Raw genomic sequence first — 20,220 nt, 5'->3', positions numbered from 1 at the left:
AGCTGTTACAATAGCAAAGTATCATGGATTGCAGTAACTTGAAATGAAATGAGAAAATACTGGAACCATTTAACAGCAGAAGCAGCATCAATGGAGTGAGAAAGATCATTGTACAGATCAATGTTTCATACCGTTGTACAAAACATTGGCTAGGCCACACTTGGGAGTATTGTGTGCAGTTCTGGTCACCACACTACAGGAAAGAAGCCAATACACTAGAGAGGAAGCAGGAAAGATTCAAAGGATGTTGCCTGGAGTACAGGGCTTGAGATACAAGGAGAAAATATCTCAAGGTAATCGGCTAGGTCTATTTTCCCTGGAACAAAGGGGCTTGAGAAATGATAGAAATATGTAAGATTGTGACAGGCATACATAGGGTTAATAACCAGAGTCTGTTTCCCACAGTAGCAGTGTCTACAACTAAAGGGTATAGGTTTAAGGTGAGAGGGAGAAGGTTTAAAGGGATCTGAGAGATACCAACTACTCTTTGTGAAGAATATATCTGGAATGAGCTGCCAGATGAGGTGGTGGTGGTAGGTGGTGGAGGCATCTGGACAAGTGCTTGAATGAGCAAGGCATAGAGGATAATGGAATTCATGCAGGTAAGCAGTATTAGTTAAGAAAGGCATGATGGTCAGATTAGACGTGGTGAGCTGAAGGGCCTGCTTCTATGCTGTACAACATGACTCTAAGGGCCCGACTGAAGGGAGGTGAGGGAGGGTATGAGCAGGGAGAGAAAGATAGAATAAAAGGAAGATGAAAAACATGACGGATTAAATAATAAAAGGGTTGGAGGTACAAGGCAAAAAAGGTGGGAATGGAACAAATAAAGAAAAAAAAGACAGATCTAAAAGGGGCATAAACAGGGAATACCAGAATTATTTTCAGAAAACTGTTGGGTTAAGTTCTGACTGTACTGTGCATAAACTATATGCTTCAATTCCAGCCATTTTGTTCTCAACCCTTCTTGCCAGAACCACAGAAGAGTTCCCTTTATCTTCCCCTTCCACCCCACCATTCTACATATTTAACAAATCTTCTTCTGCTATCTCCAGCATAACACCAGCACCAAGCGCTTCTTCCCTGCTCTTTCAGTATTGCCAAGTGGCATGCTCTCCATGATGTCCAAGACAACTCCTCAATCATTGCTGTCAACCACTTCCCACCTTTTCACAAGAATAAGGAAATACAACATGAGCTCTTTGCCTTCTTAATCCTGCTGACGAAAGATTCAAACACTCTTTCAAGCAATTTATTATATTTAATTCTTTTCTCAAAAATGCAGCCTTTTCTACATGGGGGTGATGAGGGGGGGGGGGGGGGGCGGGGAGACAAACCTAAACTGGGTGACCTAGACTGCACTGAGACGGTGCAGAACACCTCCCTTAAACCTCAATGTAAACCTGAGCTTCACACCAACTATCAATTTAATTCTACAAATAACCCACCTTGAGCTGCACTCTACCCCCTACACAGATGCAGTGGAGCAGATCTAATCTTTCCATCAGACACATCAGAGCTTTCTGGACTGATCACAGATTTCAACAATTTCAGAAAACAATTCTGCTATTCCTTTTGTCTTGCACCATTACCTCTTTTGTCATTTAATTTCTTTGCCCATCTGTCCTATTCAGGACTTTTTTTTGTCCCCTCGCCCTCCTTTACCTCTTAAAACTTGTTATATCTCTAACTATATCTCATGTTAAAAGGTTGAAACATTAACTCCGTTTTTCTCTCCCTACAGATGATACCTGACCTAGCATTTCCATCATTTTAAAAAAAACATTTTAGAAAAAGTTCTCTAAAAAGAATTACATTTTAAGGTGTCCTCATCTGCATAATGTTGGATCCAATATTTCAAACTTAGTTCTTGTAGTGTTTTTTTAAATATTTATGTTAATGAACTTGGTATGCATACTGAAGAGCAAACAGTGAAAGTCTCTTGAAATTTTACGACACTTTCTGACAATTAATAGAGAAATCCAGCTTCTGTAATTATGCCCTTTTTTATTGGAATACTGGTGGAAGAACCTTCAAGTAAATTGTCACAATAGTGTCTGACAACCATGTGCTTCAGCTGATCTACATTCTAATTTATGATCAAAGCAGACTTTTATCACTCTTATGACCTCTGTATTCTTCATACTTTTTCCTTCCTGCATATTTTTTGATCAAAACTATCACCAAAAACTTGTTAATGTAATTATCAAACAAGAGGTAATTAGAGCCTTCTCTCAATAATCACTTCAGTGTCTGTGATTTAGGGGGAAAGCTCACCACCATCTTCTAGGGGAACTACATAGGACGATTAAAGCACCAGTACCATTGCCATCCACATTCTGAACATATTTTACCTAAAGGCCACGGAAAGAGACCCAATCCTCATTTTATTCAGAGCAATTCTAGAAAAAAAGAAAATCAGCAACATCACCACAAGTGTATACTAAACCAAAGATTTATTTTTACCCATGTTGAAATTAGGTGCCAAATGGACAACAAAGACTGGGTTGACTGTGAGCAGATGGGGATCATTGTGCTAAATTTCAATATGTGGTGACCAATTTGTTACCATTCATTTCAATAAACTCAGATCTTTCATTTTCACAGTTAGTTTCACTCTTTCTCATCCTAGCTACTCTTGCCTCCTGTTCATGGTTCAGTTTGTCTCCAATAGCTTACAGCTTTGATGTAAGCCACATTTTCAGCAGTGATTATGGCATTAGCCATTTTATTACCAAAAGTTGGCAGTCTGTCCACAATACTGGTCATCTTGCACTAAATCTTAAACAGGAGAGTTTGAGCCTTTCAAATTATTTCATATTTTCTTTGAAATGTTCTCCCATTATTGTTAAAAGTATTCCTATTGAAAGCAGAAGGAACATAGGAACGGGAGTTGGCCATTTAGCCACTCAAGCCTTTCAATGAGATCATGCATGATTGTGACTTAAATTTTCTGCACATCTTTTAATACATTTAGTTAACAAATCCCCGATTTAAAATTTAAAAAAAAACTTATTGGCCATTTGCAGAAAATAGGTCTAAATGTTTACATGCCTCGGGATCAAGAATGCCTTCCTACTTCAGGTCTTAGAAGACCTGGTTTCGATTTTTAGACTATGCCCCCCCTCCCCCAGTCCTAGACCACAACTAGTAGAAATAGTTTCCCTCTATCCACCCGATCTGTTCCCCTCAACGTTTTGGAAAGTTCAATCAAATCACCCATCAATCTTCTAAATTCTGAAGAATACAACACTTAATCCTCTCATTATATAACATACGTTCCAGGCATCATTCCAAAATGCAATATTCTCGCCAAGGTCAAAGTATCCCTTCCTTGTGTGGTATCCAGAACTCCTTAGAATACCCCTGATGTGGACTGAATTAGGCTTGGCACGTAAGAAGGGACAAGAAGTGCTATTGATGACTGTAACCACAAAGTTGAATTTAATAAATACCAGGCCTCAGTTGTAGTGAATCCTATTTTGTTTTTCCAAGTTGACTTAGTATTTTCACTAATCCAAGACAGGCAATGTATCAATGACAACTACCTGCAGCACAGCATCACTGAACTCACTTCTTAAAAAAAAAACACTGATTATTTCATAAGTTTGTTTCACTCAATTTTACTCAATTTACTTTCCTATAATGAGAGCTACTTTTTGCATGTCAATCTACCTTCTCTTACCATATGTCAAAAAAAAACTTGGATACCATCAATTTCTGAATTATTGTGATTAACCCACAATTACAATATGTTGACAATTCTTTTTTTCCACTGGTTTTTTAAATCCATCCCACAAGAAAATCTTTTAAAATGCTCAAGTATATGTCACTCCTCAGTTTAGAAAGGATGGAAGTTTAAAATAGCCTCACATAAGCTGCATAAATGAAAGGCCACTTATAGTTAAGGCTTATGATTATGGATATTTAATCACTTTGGATGAGACTGAGCGCTTTTTACTCAAAGAAAGATTGCACTGCCTTTCTTTCCTTTCAGAAAATAAAACATCATTCTTTAGTCAAAATATGTATTTTTCAAACTGCTACAGAAATAATGATGGAAAGGCAAATGTCACATTGTACCTTTTAAATCTAACAAGCACTGTGATCTGCAGGTAGAACAAACCAAGGTTATCAGCCAGTCCTGATGAAGGGTCTCAACCAGAAACGTTATTTCCCTCCATAGATGCTGTCTGACCTACTGAGTTCCTCCAGCATTTTGTGTGTGTTACTCAAGGTTATTTGATTTGTTCCATTTATGAAGAAATAGCAAGTCCAGGGTGTCAGATCACAGATTAGCCAAAATCTTACAGAGTGATGTAATGAGCTTTTTCTTCCCATATTCCTATTAGCTTATGCTCTCCTGCAATATTTAACTGTCTCCTCAATAATTCGTTTTTTCTTTGTTTACATTCAAAACATTATACAGGATTACACAATACATTCATCAGATTACACTAATCCAAAGTATTATGGGGAAACAAAGCAAAATTGCAAACTAATTAGGTAAGATGATTAGGCAATGAGAATAGGAAATATGCGGCTAAATGACTTATTAAAAGCTGTACAGCACTCAATCCAATGAAAAGTAAAAAAAAAAGCACTCAATCCAATGAAAAGTAACCAAATTTCTATCACCATAAACATTCAAATAACAGACTATTATATCAAACTTTAGGTCTCACTCTACCCCCCACCCCCCCTCCCGCCCCCGCCAGTGCAATCCAATATCATGATGGAACACCATAAAGTATCCTCCAAAATACAGTCTTTAATTTCTTTAGTCCTTGAGGAGAAGCTTACAAGAGCTGCCAAGATTGTTGGGCTTCACTGGAAGACTGTTGCTTCACCCATATCAGCAACCTACCCATCATTGGATGGCTCGCAACATTATTCCCAATCAGGCTGGTCTATCTCATATCAAAATCATAAGCCTCTGCAAAGTGAAGAGGAATCAAATATGCAAGATAGCAGAGGGCTGCCAGTGGAAACATTTGCCAGCAAAAGCATTCAAATTAAAAGGTTAAAAACAGACAGCTGTAGGAAGGGCAGCTGAGAACTTTCTTCCTCTCAAGAACTCGTTCACTAAAGCATCACCAGATCAAGGTCCATTAGACAAAGACAATGAAGTTAACACCAGGCCTCTCCTGATATGGGTTAAACAAGTCGGGCAAGAGATTGAACAAACCCTTGTTTCTAAGCATTCACTGCATTTAACTAATGGAAATACAAAATCAGTAGTAAGTTCTTAAAAAAAAATTCAAACCTCACCCAATGGAAAATTAACTTACTGTCAGTACCCTACCCGACACTGATTCACGATCTACAAATGCCTTCTGCTGCTTCAAAATACCCACAAGGAACTGTGTGAACATGGTCCTCAAGGGCAACAACTTTCCTAAGGCTCCTAATCCTATATTTAATAACTTACATCAGCAGACTGAATATACCTTTCAAAAAAAATTAAGGATCTCTGAAGTCACTAAATATTGGTCTCCCTACTTCAATTTGAAACACTGTGCAACATTGCCTCAATTAACATTATTATAGATGCAATCATAAATTCAGGAAAGCTCTGCCTTTACATACATAATTGCTTCATTTCTTGCACAATGCACTCCATAAATTTTCACTTTATCCTCAAATAAAACTGTTTAGTTCAAAGTATCTATTTATACAGCACAGATAAAGTACCAAAATATCTGAAGCAGAGTGTAATAAAATAAAATCTGACACTGAGCCACAGGTTTGCTCAACAGAAATTTTAACAATCATTTTAAAAGGAAAAGGTGGAGAAGTGTAGGGCAAAAAGTATAGTGCTGAGGGCCATGGTGGAGGAGGCATGACTTAAGAGATCTTAGAGGGTTGCAGGGCTAGAGGAAATTATAGCTATATGGAGGGGATGAGACTATGGAGAAACTGTAAGACGTGGATGAGAGTTTTAAAAGTAAATATGACACTGATTCCACACACTCTGGATCAGTATAAAAAATGTTTACTGCTCTGAATCAGTATCAGATAGATACCAGGAGAGTGATGAAGTCAACGCCTGGTGAATGAAATTTGTGAAGGAGTCCAAAGGCAATGACATTGTTTTTCCCGGTACTTAGAGGAAATCATTATTCATCAGGAGACTGTCAACCAAGAACTCTGATCTTTTTAAAACAAGGAATGTCCAGGAGAGGTACTGGGAAGGTAGTGCTATATCAGCATACATGATATGTTTGCAGACGATATTGCCGAGGATAGATCATTGAGTGTCACCAGAAATAACAGCGTAACAGCATGAAACAAACCATTGTGAGCAATTCTTTGCCTAGCTACAATTTTATAGAAATTATACTCTTACACGGAACACAAACTCTATTCCAATAACCTAGCTTTGTATTGTTACTTTATATCACAATTGATGTAAAATAACAAATCCACGTGTCAGGTACAAATCAGGTGTAAACATTATATCAGGCTTACCTGTGAGGTGGAATACAGGGCACTGAAACCACAGGCGCTGCAGCTCGTTTTTCTGCTAGGATCTTCCGTGCCTTCTTCATTTTTAACCTCGACTTAGCTTTGGCTTTTTTCACTTTCTCTGAACTGGGCCCCTTCCCGTCCTCTCCTTCATCATCATCCTCATCCTCGCCTTCGCTATGGGAAAGAGCAGGGGCCTTGCGCACTGACCCAGGCGGTGTGTGAATGTCACAGTAAGCCGTTTTCCGTACGCTGAACGAGGTGCCATTTGCACCGGTTTCCCGCACGGGCTCCATCTTCATGTAGAGTCCTGCTTGCTGTGCGCAGGTGACATGGAATGCTGTGTAACAGTTGGCTTTATGACACTGAATGCATGCTCCTGATCCTCGCTGCTTACAGATATAACAAGTCAACTTCCAGCGTGCTGGTGGGATGTGCTCAATACTGTCAATTGGCTCTAGGAAAACAGTGTTTGCAAAGCAGACCTCTGGGATCCACAGGGCACAGACCACATGTGCCCAGCGCCCATCGTCCGTCTGTTTAAATGCACCACCCTTGTTGGGACATAAGGCACAGTCCACCGCTCTTGATGGTGACTGCAGACACCTACGGCAGAGCCACTGTCCCTCGGGGATATACGGAACCCCATAGCACTCTTGGTGAACAGCCAAGTTACACATGTCACAGAAAAGAATGACATTACTATTTTGGCATTCGCCATCATTACAAATACAACAAACAGCATCTTCATCAATCAACGTATTTGGGTCTCCCTTGTTGTGACTTTCAAAGTATGATTCCTTCTCCAGCCGATCCATGAGATACTCAAACACCTCCTGTGGGATGAAGTTCACTCCTTCAATTTTCCTTTTCTCATTCATTATGTCCAGCCACACATAATCCTCCTCATCCATGTCATATTCAACTTCCTCGTCCAGTTCCTCTACTGACTTCTCAATGTAGCGATAATATGATAATGGTCGAGGAGGGGCATCTGATGCACTATGGTCAATTTCACGATAGATCACTTCAGGCAGTTTGGTGGCAGAAGCAGGGGTATTATGGCTAGAGTCCTTGCGCTTGTCTTTGTTTTTATGCTTGTTGGCTTTTGGGGTTGCAGTCAATGTCTCTGCATTCTCCTTGTTACTGTTGCACTCAACAATATCCTCTGCTGTTGTGTCATCTTCAGACAGAACCTCCAGATTATCGAAAATGCTAATCCTGTGCAGTCGTCCTTCAATGTCCACCTCCACCAAGCGCTGCGCCTGAGCATACGTCAGCATCTCCCGGCTTGGTGACTGAGAGATCTCCGACGGGTTTGGAGACTGCTGTGCGCCTGTCCGTGAGTTCCGACCCTTCTTCTTGGGTTTCCGCACTGGAGTCTGCTGAGCGGGGTTGTCATGATCATAATGGTACAAGTGGTATTCAATGCCACTGTAACTTTTGTAAATTTTCCGACAGCTCTCCACGGGGCACTCATATGGAGGCTTAGTAGCACGCAGGTTGTGACAAAATGTTTTCACATCAAAGTCCAGACCCATCCTGCTATTCCTGAAAACAGAAATAAAATCCATTGACTACAGTTACAATAATACTTGTTGACAGGAGAGCTTCACTAAATGGGCAACTTTAACATTATTGCACAAATTATGCCACTAGGGAGAAGATTCTGACATGATGTGAGAATACTTTCTGGCCCACATTATACACATCTTCCTCAGCTTGTCTCAATTAGCACCAATGGAGTATCTGTGGAAAGAGAAAGAATTAACACTTCAAGCCAAAGAATCTTCAACCCGAGGCATTAACTTTGTTTCTCTTTCCACAGATACGCCTGCTGAGTGTTTCCAGCATTTTCTGCTTTTATTCATTTCTGTTTGTTGCATGCTATCAACATTATTGAGGTTTCAGTCTCAAAAAGAATTGATTTTCAATAGCAATAACTTGACAGTTTTTAAATATCAACTAAAATCTACAAAACATGCAACTGATGGTGAAACATGGCCCATATTGGACGACCTGCTCCAGCTGAACTCCGGTCACTTTTTATAATGATACTTCGGACTACACTTTGTAAAACAGGCACATCAATATATTTCGTATAGGAATTTTGGATATGTTTTTCTACTTTAGCAATATTTTTTGAACTTGTCTCCTAGCCAAGCTTCTTTATAAGGTTAGATGGTTGGTGACTGTTGAATTTAACACTATTCCTAATCATAATAATATTATAAAACATCCTCAGGGATATTCAGTCAAACATGGGTTTGCATCAAGCAATTAAGTGAGATCTTTTTGAGCTCGATTGGTGGGAAAATTAAAATTAAGGGTGTACTGCATGATCACAGTGTCAGACTGGGAAAGCAGCTAAACAACAGCTGCAGGTTCTATTCATAGATCAATTCTGTTCAAATGCCAACTTGATGAGTCACTAGGCAAAGCACCAAACAAACAACAGTATTGCTCTGCCTCACCTTTATCAGTTCCCACCACCCAGATGCCAAGGGACATACACCCTTAGTACCTGTCTATCTTGAGCAGATTAACAAAGTGTTGTACTCTAAGTATTATAACCAACCATATAACTAGTTTGTCAGTGTGCTATATGGCTGACCACATCATCATATCCTGTTCAAATGAAACTAACAATTTTGACTGTACAAACAAAATTGTCACAAACCACTCATTACTAATCATTGCTGTACAGCAGGACTTCTCAAATGAGCTGGGATTGAATTAGCTCTTTGTAACAAAAACACATTACTCTGTCTGACTAAGCTAGACTTCAGTGTAATGTGCTGGTGATATGTTGCTGCGTTTGAACAAGAAATGCTCTTTCGTGTCATTGAACAGGAACACTTCAATGTGTCTAAATGAGCCAGAGATTATTGAGCCACTTGTGACACTTGATTAGTGTTTCTGAATGATCTAATATTCATTTAGTCCTGAGTGACAGTTACAAATAACTGAGTCTTAATAAGATGCATTTCATTTAGTACTGTATGACACCAATCCATTAATATGTCTAACCATGAAGTTTTATCCAGCACTTTACAACATTAAAATTGTGCCTCAATATTTTTAGCCTGTATAGGAGGGCATGAGAAGTCAAATGACAAGTGACCTAAAAAAAGAACTAAAGCAGGAAGCTGATTAAGCAGACAATTGAATGAACCCCACTCAAGGCGTTAAATTCCATTTCATTGAACCTGCCTTTATTACGACTGCTTGCAGAAATTAGATATGAAAGTTACTGGTGGCAACTCATAGTACAATACTGCTCCCTTTGAAATTAAACTATCATAGCCAGTGATTACTTCAACCCAAGATGAACTTGAACCACTTACAAACCAAACAAGAAACAGATAATTTTCAGGGATGTTTCACAAAGGACAGCCACTTATAAAATTACCTCGTGCTCTTCTTTCTGTCTATCTTGCAAAAACGTTGTTATTCTTCCCTTTGTTAGCTTACTGTTTCCCCAATCTCTATGATGTCTTAATTTCTCCTGTAACTGCAGCTATTTTTTTAAAAATATGCAATAGAAAAATTTCATTTTATTTTTAGTTTTACTTATAGAAAAGTAGTCAGCCTCAATGTTGTGCTTCCCAAAATGGGTCATTAACAACTTAGAACGTGTGATAATTTATGCAGATTTATTGCAAAAGTAAGTCTATTTTTCTTCGCAGAAACTAAATGATCAATGTTCATGTGCCTGGCCCATAGCTTGCTAGCAACCATTCAACAGTCCTTAAAGAAAATAAATTGATCCACACCATAGGACTAAGGAATGAACCAAATCTACTTGAACATGAAAAAGAAATTGAAGAAAAGGAAATCTAAGATAAAGAAAAATTGAATTCATAGGAAAAATCTATGTATTAATTAAAATGGAATCCATTGCTTGCTCATCAAAACAACAACTGACATTTATGAAACAACTTTAACAAAGCCATTTGTCCCAAGGCACCACATGTAACTAAAACCTTGACCAAAAAAGCTAGGTTGTGAGGAATATTCTGTTTTGTTCTTCATTAAAGAACAAGAAATTAGAGAAACTTAGGAAGAGAATTCATGAGCTCAAGGCAAAGCCAGCTGGAGGCACAGCCTCCAAAGGTGGAGCAATGAAATTCAGGGACGCACAAGAGCACAGAATGCAGTTCTCTGAGGTTATAGGACTTGAGAAGGTAACAAAGATAGGAAGGAATGAAGACATCAGAAGACTTTAAAACAAAAATAAGACTTATAAAAACAAGGTATTGCAAGACAGGAAACTACTGTACATCAGTGAGATCTTCATATGAGCTGGATGTAGGCAGTACACCAAAGTTTTGGCTGAGTACAATTTGAAAAAGCTACAAAATGTAAAGCAATCCAGAAATGCAAAGGAATAAACTTTGGAGCTTATTGAAGCAGATAAAAGAAAAGCAATTACACTTCTTTTGAAAGTATGACTTTTGCATTTCATAGCAAGGAACAACGAATTGGTTGGAAGGCATCATGCCAGCCAACATTACTCGTATAATTCTTCTACTTTCAATTACAGAACCAAGATTTATGGCAGCAGACAGTTAAAGCTCTTGCTTTGTAAATGAGCAAGCAATAGGGACCTGTTGGTCGAATATCAATTTCATTTTGTTTGAAAAAAAAGGTAAATTATATTCCCTGCTGTTTTATATACATGATTTAATAGATTACAGATATTATACTTCACTCAACATATATTATGAAAGAATAATTTTAAACCTGTATACAAAAACCTAACTATGCATCTATTAATTTCCAGTTAGCTTTCCTGGCAAACACCCAAGGATAGAGATCAATCAGCTATTAGAAAATTTTTACATTTAGTTTCCAATTATATCAAAAATGCAATTATTTGAAACCACTTGAAGCACCAGAGCAGTGGCCGAGACAGATTGACTGTGTAGTGGGCTCACAAACAGATCGACACCCCTGTGAACACCACCACAGTAAAACAACTAGTGATCAATGTGAGACTTTAAAGCAGAATCTGCTTATTTATGGAACGATATGGATTTTTTAAATTACTCGTGGCTTTGCAAATGTGTTAAGACAGATACTATCTAGTATGATAACCAATCCTATGATTACATCGGTAGAACATAGGGAAGCCCACACACTCAGGTTGCGAGAACCCAGCATGTCATTCCCAATGCTGCGCACATAGCATTCACATGGTCATCTAAAGTTATGCAGCGTGGTTACAACAGACATCTTCAAGACCACTGATGTAGCACTGCAGTAATCTAATGTTTTTCACACAGCAGAATAACCAGACGATGTTTTATATTTTATGCTTGCAAAGGCAGCACACACACAAGAACATGTCAACAAATTTTATATGCTGAGATACCTAGAACAATAATAAAAAGATAATTTCATACCATCTTTCAAAACATGTCATGGAATCAGCCTTTCCAATGGCATTTCAAATATCATTCCGCTTTCATAAAAAAAGAGAAAAAATTCCAAATTCCAAGCTTAGCCAGTCAACAACAACGTTGGGTCTGTCAAGTTCATCACACAAACACATAATAATAACAATAATACACGCACATATGTATATGACCTGGATATTTCTGCAATTATCTAACAACCACAACTGCTAGTATCTCAGAGACCATTACCTTTTACAATTAGTAACCAGTGTCAAATATCAGTTCAGCAAGCAAAATGGTAAAATCCACCAAACCCATTTGTTGCTTTGCTTAAATCTCATTATGACATGTGCCTCAGAACATTTCATATTATAACTGGAGGGAGTAGATATACCCAAAAACATTTAATAGAGTAATTTAAAAAAAATAAACACATAAGGATATTACCAAGTTAGGCGTGTGGATCATTTCTGTTGTGCTCCTGTGGTGGTGTCAGTGCAGATGGGTGATGGTGTGTGGGATTACTTGAGGGGGGGCTGCAGTGTTGTGCTCCAGATCAGGCCCATCACAGACAGTCAGTCAGTGAAGGGAACCAGGCTGTGAGCTCCATAACAACAGCATCCCTCCCAGGGGCACCCCCAGCCCCACTCACCCACAGAGGAAGCCAGGGTTTGGAGGGGGAGGGGGGAAGGCTTCACACACACCAGCACACAGTCCAGAGCCGCCCCACGCACAGACCCCGCGCCTCTCCTGCCCCCTCACTGTTGGCAAATGGCTTTTCCCCCTCAGTTTGAATCTTAACCCCAGGTTCCACTCACAAGATGGAACAAAGGCGCCTCCTCCAACAACAACTGCCCCTGCGTTCCACGCACAGCACATTCATCACCCTGCACACTCTGCCGAAAAAATACTCGGCGTGGAGGAAATAAATTCCGACCACACCTGCCCTCAAATTGATAACTGTTGCGCCGCATTTCTCCTCTGCCCTCCCAAATATTTATATTTTACCACCTTTAGAATCATAGGAATGAATGAAAGAAGCGAATCTGCGGGACAAACGGGCAAGTGACGGCACGGAGCAAATAGAGCGATTGATTCGACGCCAGCACATTCGAGGTCAGCCTTTCTGGAAAAAAAGTATTCAACAGAGCGGCAAGCGGATTGGAGGTAGCAGCAGCATAAATATTGTTTGGCATTAATGGGGGGGTGAAACTGCGTTGCTTCTGTATTATTTGGAAAGGGGTACTGAATGAATGGACTGGGGCGAATCGGTGGATGCGGAATGGAAGAGCTGCAGCAGACCCGCCTCCGGTGGGACGGAATGTGAATAAATGAGGGGCCGAAGCTCCGCACCCGGTGCGGTAAATGTAACCGGGACATGGGTGAAGGGAGTAAAGTCCGTCTGCTCTAACGCTGCGAAAGAGGGGAGATCGGCCCCCGCCTCCGCAGCGCTTGAAGCCGGTCGCCGGGGAGGCGCCGCCGGCAGCGCCGAGGTGAAAGGTCGTGGGCGGGTCCAAAGGTCACTGCAGCGGGCGGGGGGGCAGAGGGGAGAGGGTGCTGGGCTCTGCGGAGGGGCTACCTCCTCAAATCCCCGCCGCAGTGACAGGAGAGAAGCTGCAGCTAACTCCAGAACAGTAAGCATATAATTCCCCTTGCAGGGGAGGGAGAGGGAAACTGGCTGAGGCTGTGAGAGAGGGAGTGGAGAGCAGTAATTGCTGCCACGGTTTGTGTGTAGAGATAGAGTGCAGATGGTCTTGAGATGTGGGTGGAGGTAGGGAGGGGGTGGTGATAATGAAAGACTATGAAACTGTTGGTACAACAGATTATGGGTCCGTAACGGCACAGAATTTAGACTACAGCTGTCACTGAGTGTGTGATCTATGATCAGGGTGAATGTAGTTGCTCTGTTTCCTTTGAATGTTCTTAATCAAATTAGTGATTGAGGTGTGTGTATGTTAAAATCTTGACGTGTTCGTGTGGTTAATAGGAAAGATTAAGTAGTTGGTGAAACTACTATGATGATATAGTAGTTTCATTACTGGACTCTATTTCTTTGTGGGATGCGGTAATGCCAGCATTTATTACTAGTGATCCAGAAGTTTGGACTAAGATCTTGAGGCATTTTCAGGGCATTGCCCCTGGCAACTGAGGATTTTTAAATTCCAGTTAATTAAATCTGAAATAAGCTATTATTAGTAATGATAAATGTTAATACTGGTTCACTAATGTCCTTTTAAGGAAGGAAATTTGTTCCACTTCCTGGGTCAGGCCTCTGTGACTACAGACCCACAGCAGTATGGCTGATTCTTAATCCTCATAAATAGCCTAGCTAACAGTTACATTCAATGGCAGTTGAGGTGGTCAGTAATTGCTGGCCCTACCTGGATTGCTTACATCCTGTAAATTTAAAAATGTATTTAAAATTCAAATTGCTGTTATAAATGTTCTAAACAATCTTTGTCAATGTATTCTCAGGTTTAGTTTTGACTGAATGAGCATTGTTTTTGGAGCGAATGACAGTGATGAACAGGGGGCTAATTGGTACGATGTGCTCCCATGTTTATTGCTTCCAAATTGCAAGAAGCAATGGTCTCCGAGTCCGCCTTTACTGTTCCCAGGCCTCACAGAAAACAATTACCAAGACTCTGAATGAAAGTAAAGATGCTACACACCTGAAATTGGTAGAACTAGGAAAGAATTTGAGCAAAAAAACTATAGACCACATCCGAGCCACAACGAACACCCTATGGGAAAACTATGAGGAGTTTGTTGGACTGAAAGAAGTTCAAGAGGCACAGCTGAAAGTCACTGAGGTAAAGACAATTATGATGTCTCATAAGTACGGGCTAGTATTGAATAACTCTTGAAACAGTAAATTAATTCTTATTCTCTTACAGGCTGTGACTGTCACTGGCAGGGCCAACAATTGTAGTCCATCCCTTCTTTCTTTTGAGAATGTGGTGAATCACCATTTTAGACTGCTGCAGTCCTTCTAGTGAAGGTACTCTCATGTTTTCGTTCAGTGAGGATTTCCAGAATTTGGACGCAGTGACAACCATGATATATTTCCAGCTAGGGTGGCATTTGATTTGGAAGGGAATTCCAAGTATCCTCAGGTGGCAGTATTAGGTTTAGAAGTGCTATTGGAGTAGCCTAAATGAGTCACTCCAATGCATTTTGTAAATGGCAAACCAAGTATGGTGTGCCAGTGGTGATGGGAGTAAATATTTATGGTAATGTATTGGATGCCAAGCAAATAACCCCAGAAGGTGTTGAGTTGATTTGTGAGCAGCACTTGTCCAGGCAAGTGATGTGTGTCCCGTCACACTTTTGGTTAGTGACTTGTAAATGGTGGTCTGGCTTTGAGTCACTCACACAGGATACCCAACCTGCTGTTGCAGTCACATTATCTAAGTGGCTGTTTCAACTGAGTACAATGTCAATGGTGGCTTCCCCCACCCAGGATGTTGATGGTAGGAAACTTGATGGTATTACCAATAAGTATCATGGGTTATGTGGCTGGATTCTCTTGGAGATGGTCATTGCCTGGCTGGAGCACAAATGTTATTTGCCACTATGCAGCCATGCCTAAATGTTCTCTTGGTCTTGCTGCATGTGGGCATGGCTTTCATTTTCTGACAGTACTGAAAATTAAATCAGTGGGCTGTGAAGGGTACTCGAAGATGGTAAGTACAATTGCATTGGTAAAGTATGGGGTATGAGGATAATTCAGTCAGAACAATTCAATAGAATTATGGAGGACATAAGCACCATTTGATTCCTAAGCCTGTTCATCTCAGTTTGGCATGTGTTAAGTTAAATGGTTGCAGTGGACTCGTTTGGGGTGGTGGCGGGGAGTGAGGAAGAGTCAGAGATCCTGTGTATATACTTCAATGAATATGTAAATGTGCAGACATCAGAAGATCAAGTCTACATATTAAACATTAATATATTTGATGTACTTTTTTCTATTTCAAAAGAAAATGTACTGCTGAAAATACAGCATCTCTAAAGGAGTCGGTCTACATTTCAGATGCAACTTAATTTTTTTATCTTTAAGTTTTACTATTGACAACACAATGAGTTGATGACAGTGGTCAAAGATGCTGATGATAGAAACCACTCAGAAGTCAGTTTATACTAGTTCTTTATTAATGGATATTATCTTTGCAAAAGCATGTTATAACCAGTTCTAAGGCCACATCCAGTAATTTGATATCAAATTTTGTTTGATAAAACTGAGATATTATGACTTAAAAAGCACAAATGTAAGTTATTATACATGCTAGCTGTTAATTAAATGCATTGAGCTCTATATATAAAAAAAACTGGAAACCTGCAAGACAAACTGAGGTGTTGATGAGTGACTGACATACATTGTTCCTCTTAGGCAGAAAAAGCATTCATGGTTGCCCGTGGTGTTGTTCGACAAAGCCAGGAAACCCTTGAAGCCCAGCATTTAAAACTGAAGGAGGTGCGGGATAAATTAGACAGAGTCTCACGAGAAGACAGTCGCTATCTAGAGCTGGCTACTCAAGAACATAAACTGCTTCAAGTGAGGATTTCTTTTTTGCAATTTAACTTTGCTCATTAATTGTACGTTGATATTTTGGTGAAGGGTAATCACGATTGAAGGTAGTACAAAACCTCTGCTTTTCAAAATATATTATGGGCAGGTAAAATGTAATGTGGGTTTGTTCTCCACAGAGAGTTTGCTAATGTACTTTGAATCATCCAGGCCCAATAAATCTGTGTCAGTCTATTGTGTGGCTGTCCTTCACTACAAGGATTAATTTGGAGGATGCGGTTGGAGAGTGGTTATTCTTCCTCCCAGCCTTGGAGTTGTTTGGAATGACATAGGACAAATGTTATGGAAACAAATGGCTTTTTTTTTAAGGTTGCATAGATTTTCTATACACCTTTTGCCAGAAGTGAATGGTGTGTAACAACCAACAAAATCTACTGGTTAAAGAGACTATCACAGAAACTCTTATGTCATCCACACTTTGCTATGGGTTTGCACACTTGTCACTTCTCTTTGCAACTGCCTGTCCCCCTCCGCTGTACTCCTTAGTGTTCTCTCTGCAATTCTTAGAAGTAAACATAGAACATTGAACATTACAGCACAGCACAGGCCCTTCGGCCCACAATGTTGTGTCGACATTTTATTCTGCTCTAAGATCTATCTAGCCCTCCACTTTCCGATCATTCACATGTCTATCTAAGAGTCTCTTAAATGTCCCTAATGTATCTGTCCCCGCAACCTCTGCTGGCAGTGCGTTCCATGCACCCACCACTCTCTGTGGTTTTTAAAAAAAAATCTTACCTCCGACATCCCTCCCTATACCTTCCTCCAATCACCTTTAAAATTATGCCCCCTCATGTTAGCCATTTTTTGCCCTGGGAAAGAGTCTCAGACTGTCCACTCGATCAATGCCTCTTATCTTGTACACCTCTATCAAGTCACCTCTCATCCTCTGTCTCTCCAAAGAAAAATGCCCTAGCTCATTCAACCTATCCTCATAAGACATGCTGTCCAATCCAGGCAGCATCCTGGTAAATTTCCTCTGCACAAAGGAGAAGAAGATAAAATTAAATGGAAGCTTAAATTTTGTTTTCTATCCTGAAATCAGGATGAGAGACGACATCGAACGGCGTATGAAAATGCAGAGGAGCTTGAGCGTGAGACGTTTGCTCTGTTTTCAGCAGCAGTGAGGGAAAGCCATGAGAAAGAGCGGGCCAGAGCAGAGAGAACAAAAAACTGGTCTCTGGTGGGGTCTGTTTTAGGAGCCGTAATTGGAGTCCTGGGGTCGACTTACATCAACAGAGTTCGACTGCAAGAGCTGAAGGCATTGCTTCTCGAGGCACAGAAAGGGCCGATTAACTTGCAGGAAGCGCTTAAGGAGCAGGCCTCCGTGCACCAAACCCAGAACAAGGAGCTCAATGCTCTCGTAACCAATTTGAAGGAACTGGTGCTCCAGGAAGGTGCAGTGCAACAAGCAGGGAAGGCCACCACTAAAATTGGAAAATCAGAACCTGCTTTGAAACTGGATCCTTTTTTGATTTCTCTGAAAGAACAAGCAACTTCATTGAAGCAGACCAATGCAGCATTAGAGGGGCTGGAACAAAAGGTAAAAAGTCTGCAAATGTCACTTGGGCAAGTGGCTTCTGACATCAAGATAGTAAAAATTGTCACGCAGACTAAGCCATCACAAGCAATGCCTTCGGAATTGATGCAAGATTGGCAGACTCTAGCAACAGAGGATGTGATTGTTGGATTAGCAGAGACTGAAAAGAGGCTGGAGTCTCGTATCAGAACAAACAGCATGTATAACACAGTGCTGACGTATGCTGCATTTGCGCTCACACTACCAGTATTGTATGTGCTCTTCAGAGGGAATTAAAGACGCTATACCACAGATGCTTGTAAGTTTTGTAATGTTTGCCAAAATTGGATGCCATTTTCCAGCAAATGGTGCAATTAATCTCGGCAATTGATGTGCATTTTTATTTCAAATGTGAAAGAGTTTGTGCTGATCTGTACTTATAAATCTAGAACTTGTATTTGCATAGCATTTCAGTGCTAAGATATCCATATGCAATTTAACACTGGTAGATTACTACAGAAATGCTGATGATATTTTGATGTAGAGCATTAAACGTTAATGACCATAGAATGCACTGCTCACAATTCCAAACCCTGCTTAAATTCCTTCAGTATCCATGCCTCCTGGCAATGTGCAATACATGATGGTTGAATCTAGCGCTTTTTAAATCCTCAGAGTCTGTCTCCAGCCATGATTGTTACATATTTAATTTTCTGTTTAAATGGCATTCCAATTTTGCGTTGGGACAAAACGTGTACAATGATGGTGTCAAAGCAGCTTTAATGTGTTTTCTTGGATTGGCATACAATGCATATTTGCAAACAACAACGATATTTATCGGTAATGAGTACTGAAATATTTAAGGAACGGACCAATACAAGCACAACCACAGCTATTCAGTCTTAGTCAAAATGCCAGGATCTGCCTGTGCATGACCACTGTTTGTAAAAAAAAAACTATACATAATAATAGTAAAAGTTAATTCAATAACAATATAGTTCCATTGCAAAAATGTCTATAAATTATACTTTTCCCTTCCCATGCCTTTTACAGAGGTGCCTTTTATTTTTGCCCAACCTTTTAGTCACTTTTCAAGAGATGGATGACAATGCAGTATTGCAGCAGTTAATGCTGCTACCTCTCATCTCCAATGACCTTGATTCAATCCTGACCCCATTTGCTGTCTGTATGGAGTTGGCAGTTTCTCCCTGTGATTGCAAGGCAAGTAGTAGGAGAATCGGAGGTTAACAGGACGTGAGAGAGGATGGATTAAAGGGAACCATGTGGGGGTAGGGGATTGATGGGATTACTGAGAGCTAGTAGGATTTAATGGGCTGAATAGCCACCTATGTTAAGAAATATGTGATGATCTATTTTAAACATTCCAGTGCTGTTCTGATTCTTGGTATTGGTTTAGTACTGGCCATAAAATGACCACACCTTTTAAAAACAAAAGTAGCTGGCCTCGATGAGATAATGAGCATCACTGCTTGAAGGGCCTCGGCACCTCCAGTTACCGGATGCTGCAACTTATTCTGATTTGTGAAAAAACATTATAAAACTTGGGTTCAATTCTGTACTACTATTGCAGTCATTTCAGATTACAGCATAGCGATCTTGGAAGGTATATTCTTTGTGTTTCTGTGGTATGGTGCAGTGCTTACATGGTCTTCCAGCAGTTCAATAGTGTTTCTGGTTTGGATTTGTGAGTGGGCTGAACAAATTTTATTGCAACTATTTTTGAGTAAATAGATCTATTAATCCATAATAATAATGAGGAATTATCCCCTAGAGAGTTCAGTTTGGATGAGGTCAATGATCACCAAATTTGTGAACACTATCCTATTTCTGTGCTACATTTAGAAATTTAACATCAATTGTGTAATAAAGTAGGTTTTGTACATAAGGTTTAATAACTGATGTCCAAATGGTTGTGATTTTATTTTAAAGTAAATAAACCATGAGTGTAGAGTAAAATGGTAATTTGATGTAATTTGCTTCCAGGGCAAAAATCAAAGCAATGCTTTCATTGATGGGGCAGTGTTTATAATTGGCCTGGGAATATGCCCAAACTACAGATACAGACCAGTCCTTACAGTTCACCTTTTCCATGGTGCACAGCAATAGCTGAAGGCCAAGCACATCTGTTCAAAATGATCAAAACTCCACATTTCACCTGACTACTCAATGCTTGCAGACTTTGCCTGTTGATCCATTCAGTATGAAGTGTTACTTCTTGTTCG

At 40.0% G+C, this 20,220-nt stretch overlaps 2 protein-coding genes across 9 annotated transcripts in view; one reads left to right on the top strand and one right to left on the bottom strand.

Annotated features, from left to right (window-relative positions):
• The window catches only part of brpf1 (bromodomain and PHD finger containing, 1), a 37,766-nt gene extending 24,979 nt beyond the window's left edge, over positions 1-12,787 (bottom strand). For all 6 annotated transcript variants that reach the window (XR_007956484.1, XM_052017913.1, XM_052017914.1 and 3 more), the window contains exons 1-2: positions 12,318-12,787; positions 6,472-8,019 (exon numbers count right to left, since the gene is read on the bottom strand). Coding sequence is in view for 5 of the 6 variants with exons in the window: in XM_052017913.1 (XP_051873873.1) it covers positions 6,472-8,009 (1,538 nt within the window). In the remaining variant the exon portion in view is untranslated. The remainder of the gene's footprint in view (positions 1-6,471; positions 8,020-12,317) is intronic.
• A 360-nt stretch (positions 12,788-13,147) lies between these two features.
• ccdc51 (coiled-coil domain containing 51) lies at positions 13,148-20,081 on the top strand. Of its 3 annotated transcripts, none has more exons than XM_052017413.1 (4): positions 13,148-13,226; positions 14,346-14,683; positions 16,261-16,425; positions 17,504-20,081. In XM_052017413.1, exons 2-4 carry the CDS (start codon positions 14,384-14,386, stop codon positions 18,272-18,274), a joined length of 1,236 nt encoding a protein of 411 aa, XP_051873373.1. In that variant the 5' UTR covers positions 13,148-13,226; positions 14,346-14,383; the 3' UTR covers positions 18,275-20,081. The 3 variants fall into 3 exon arrangements, with proteins under 3 accessions (XP_051873373.1, XP_051873372.1, XP_051873375.1); XM_052017412.1 differs by having other exon boundaries at positions 13,193-13,363; XM_052017415.1 differs by having other exon boundaries at positions 13,193-13,504.
• Positions 20,082-20,220: the final 139 nt, after the last annotated feature.

Source organism: Pristis pectinata, chromosome 6 (genome assembly GCF_009764475.1).
Source record: "Pristis pectinata isolate sPriPec2 chromosome 6, sPriPec2.1.pri, whole genome shotgun sequence".
NCBI classification, from domain to species: Eukaryota; Metazoa; Chordata; class Chondrichthyes; order Rhinopristiformes; family Pristidae; genus Pristis; species Pristis pectinata.
Note: the sequence above shows the minus strand (reverse complement) of the source record. Positions and strands in the feature narration are given on the sequence as shown.

Coding starts and splice junctions, on each gene's coding strand:
- ccdc51 (XM_052017413.1), top strand. CDS start 14,384: ATGACAGTGATGAACAGGGGGCTAATTGGTACGATGTGCTCCCATGTT. Junction 14,684..16,260: donor CACAGCTGAAAGTCACTGAG/GTAAAGACAATT, acceptor TGTTCCTCTTAG/GCAGAAAAAGCATTCATGGT. Junction 16,426..17,503: donor AAGAACATAAACTGCTTCAA/GTGAGGATTTCT, acceptor TCCTGAAATCAG/GATGAGAGACGACATCGAAC.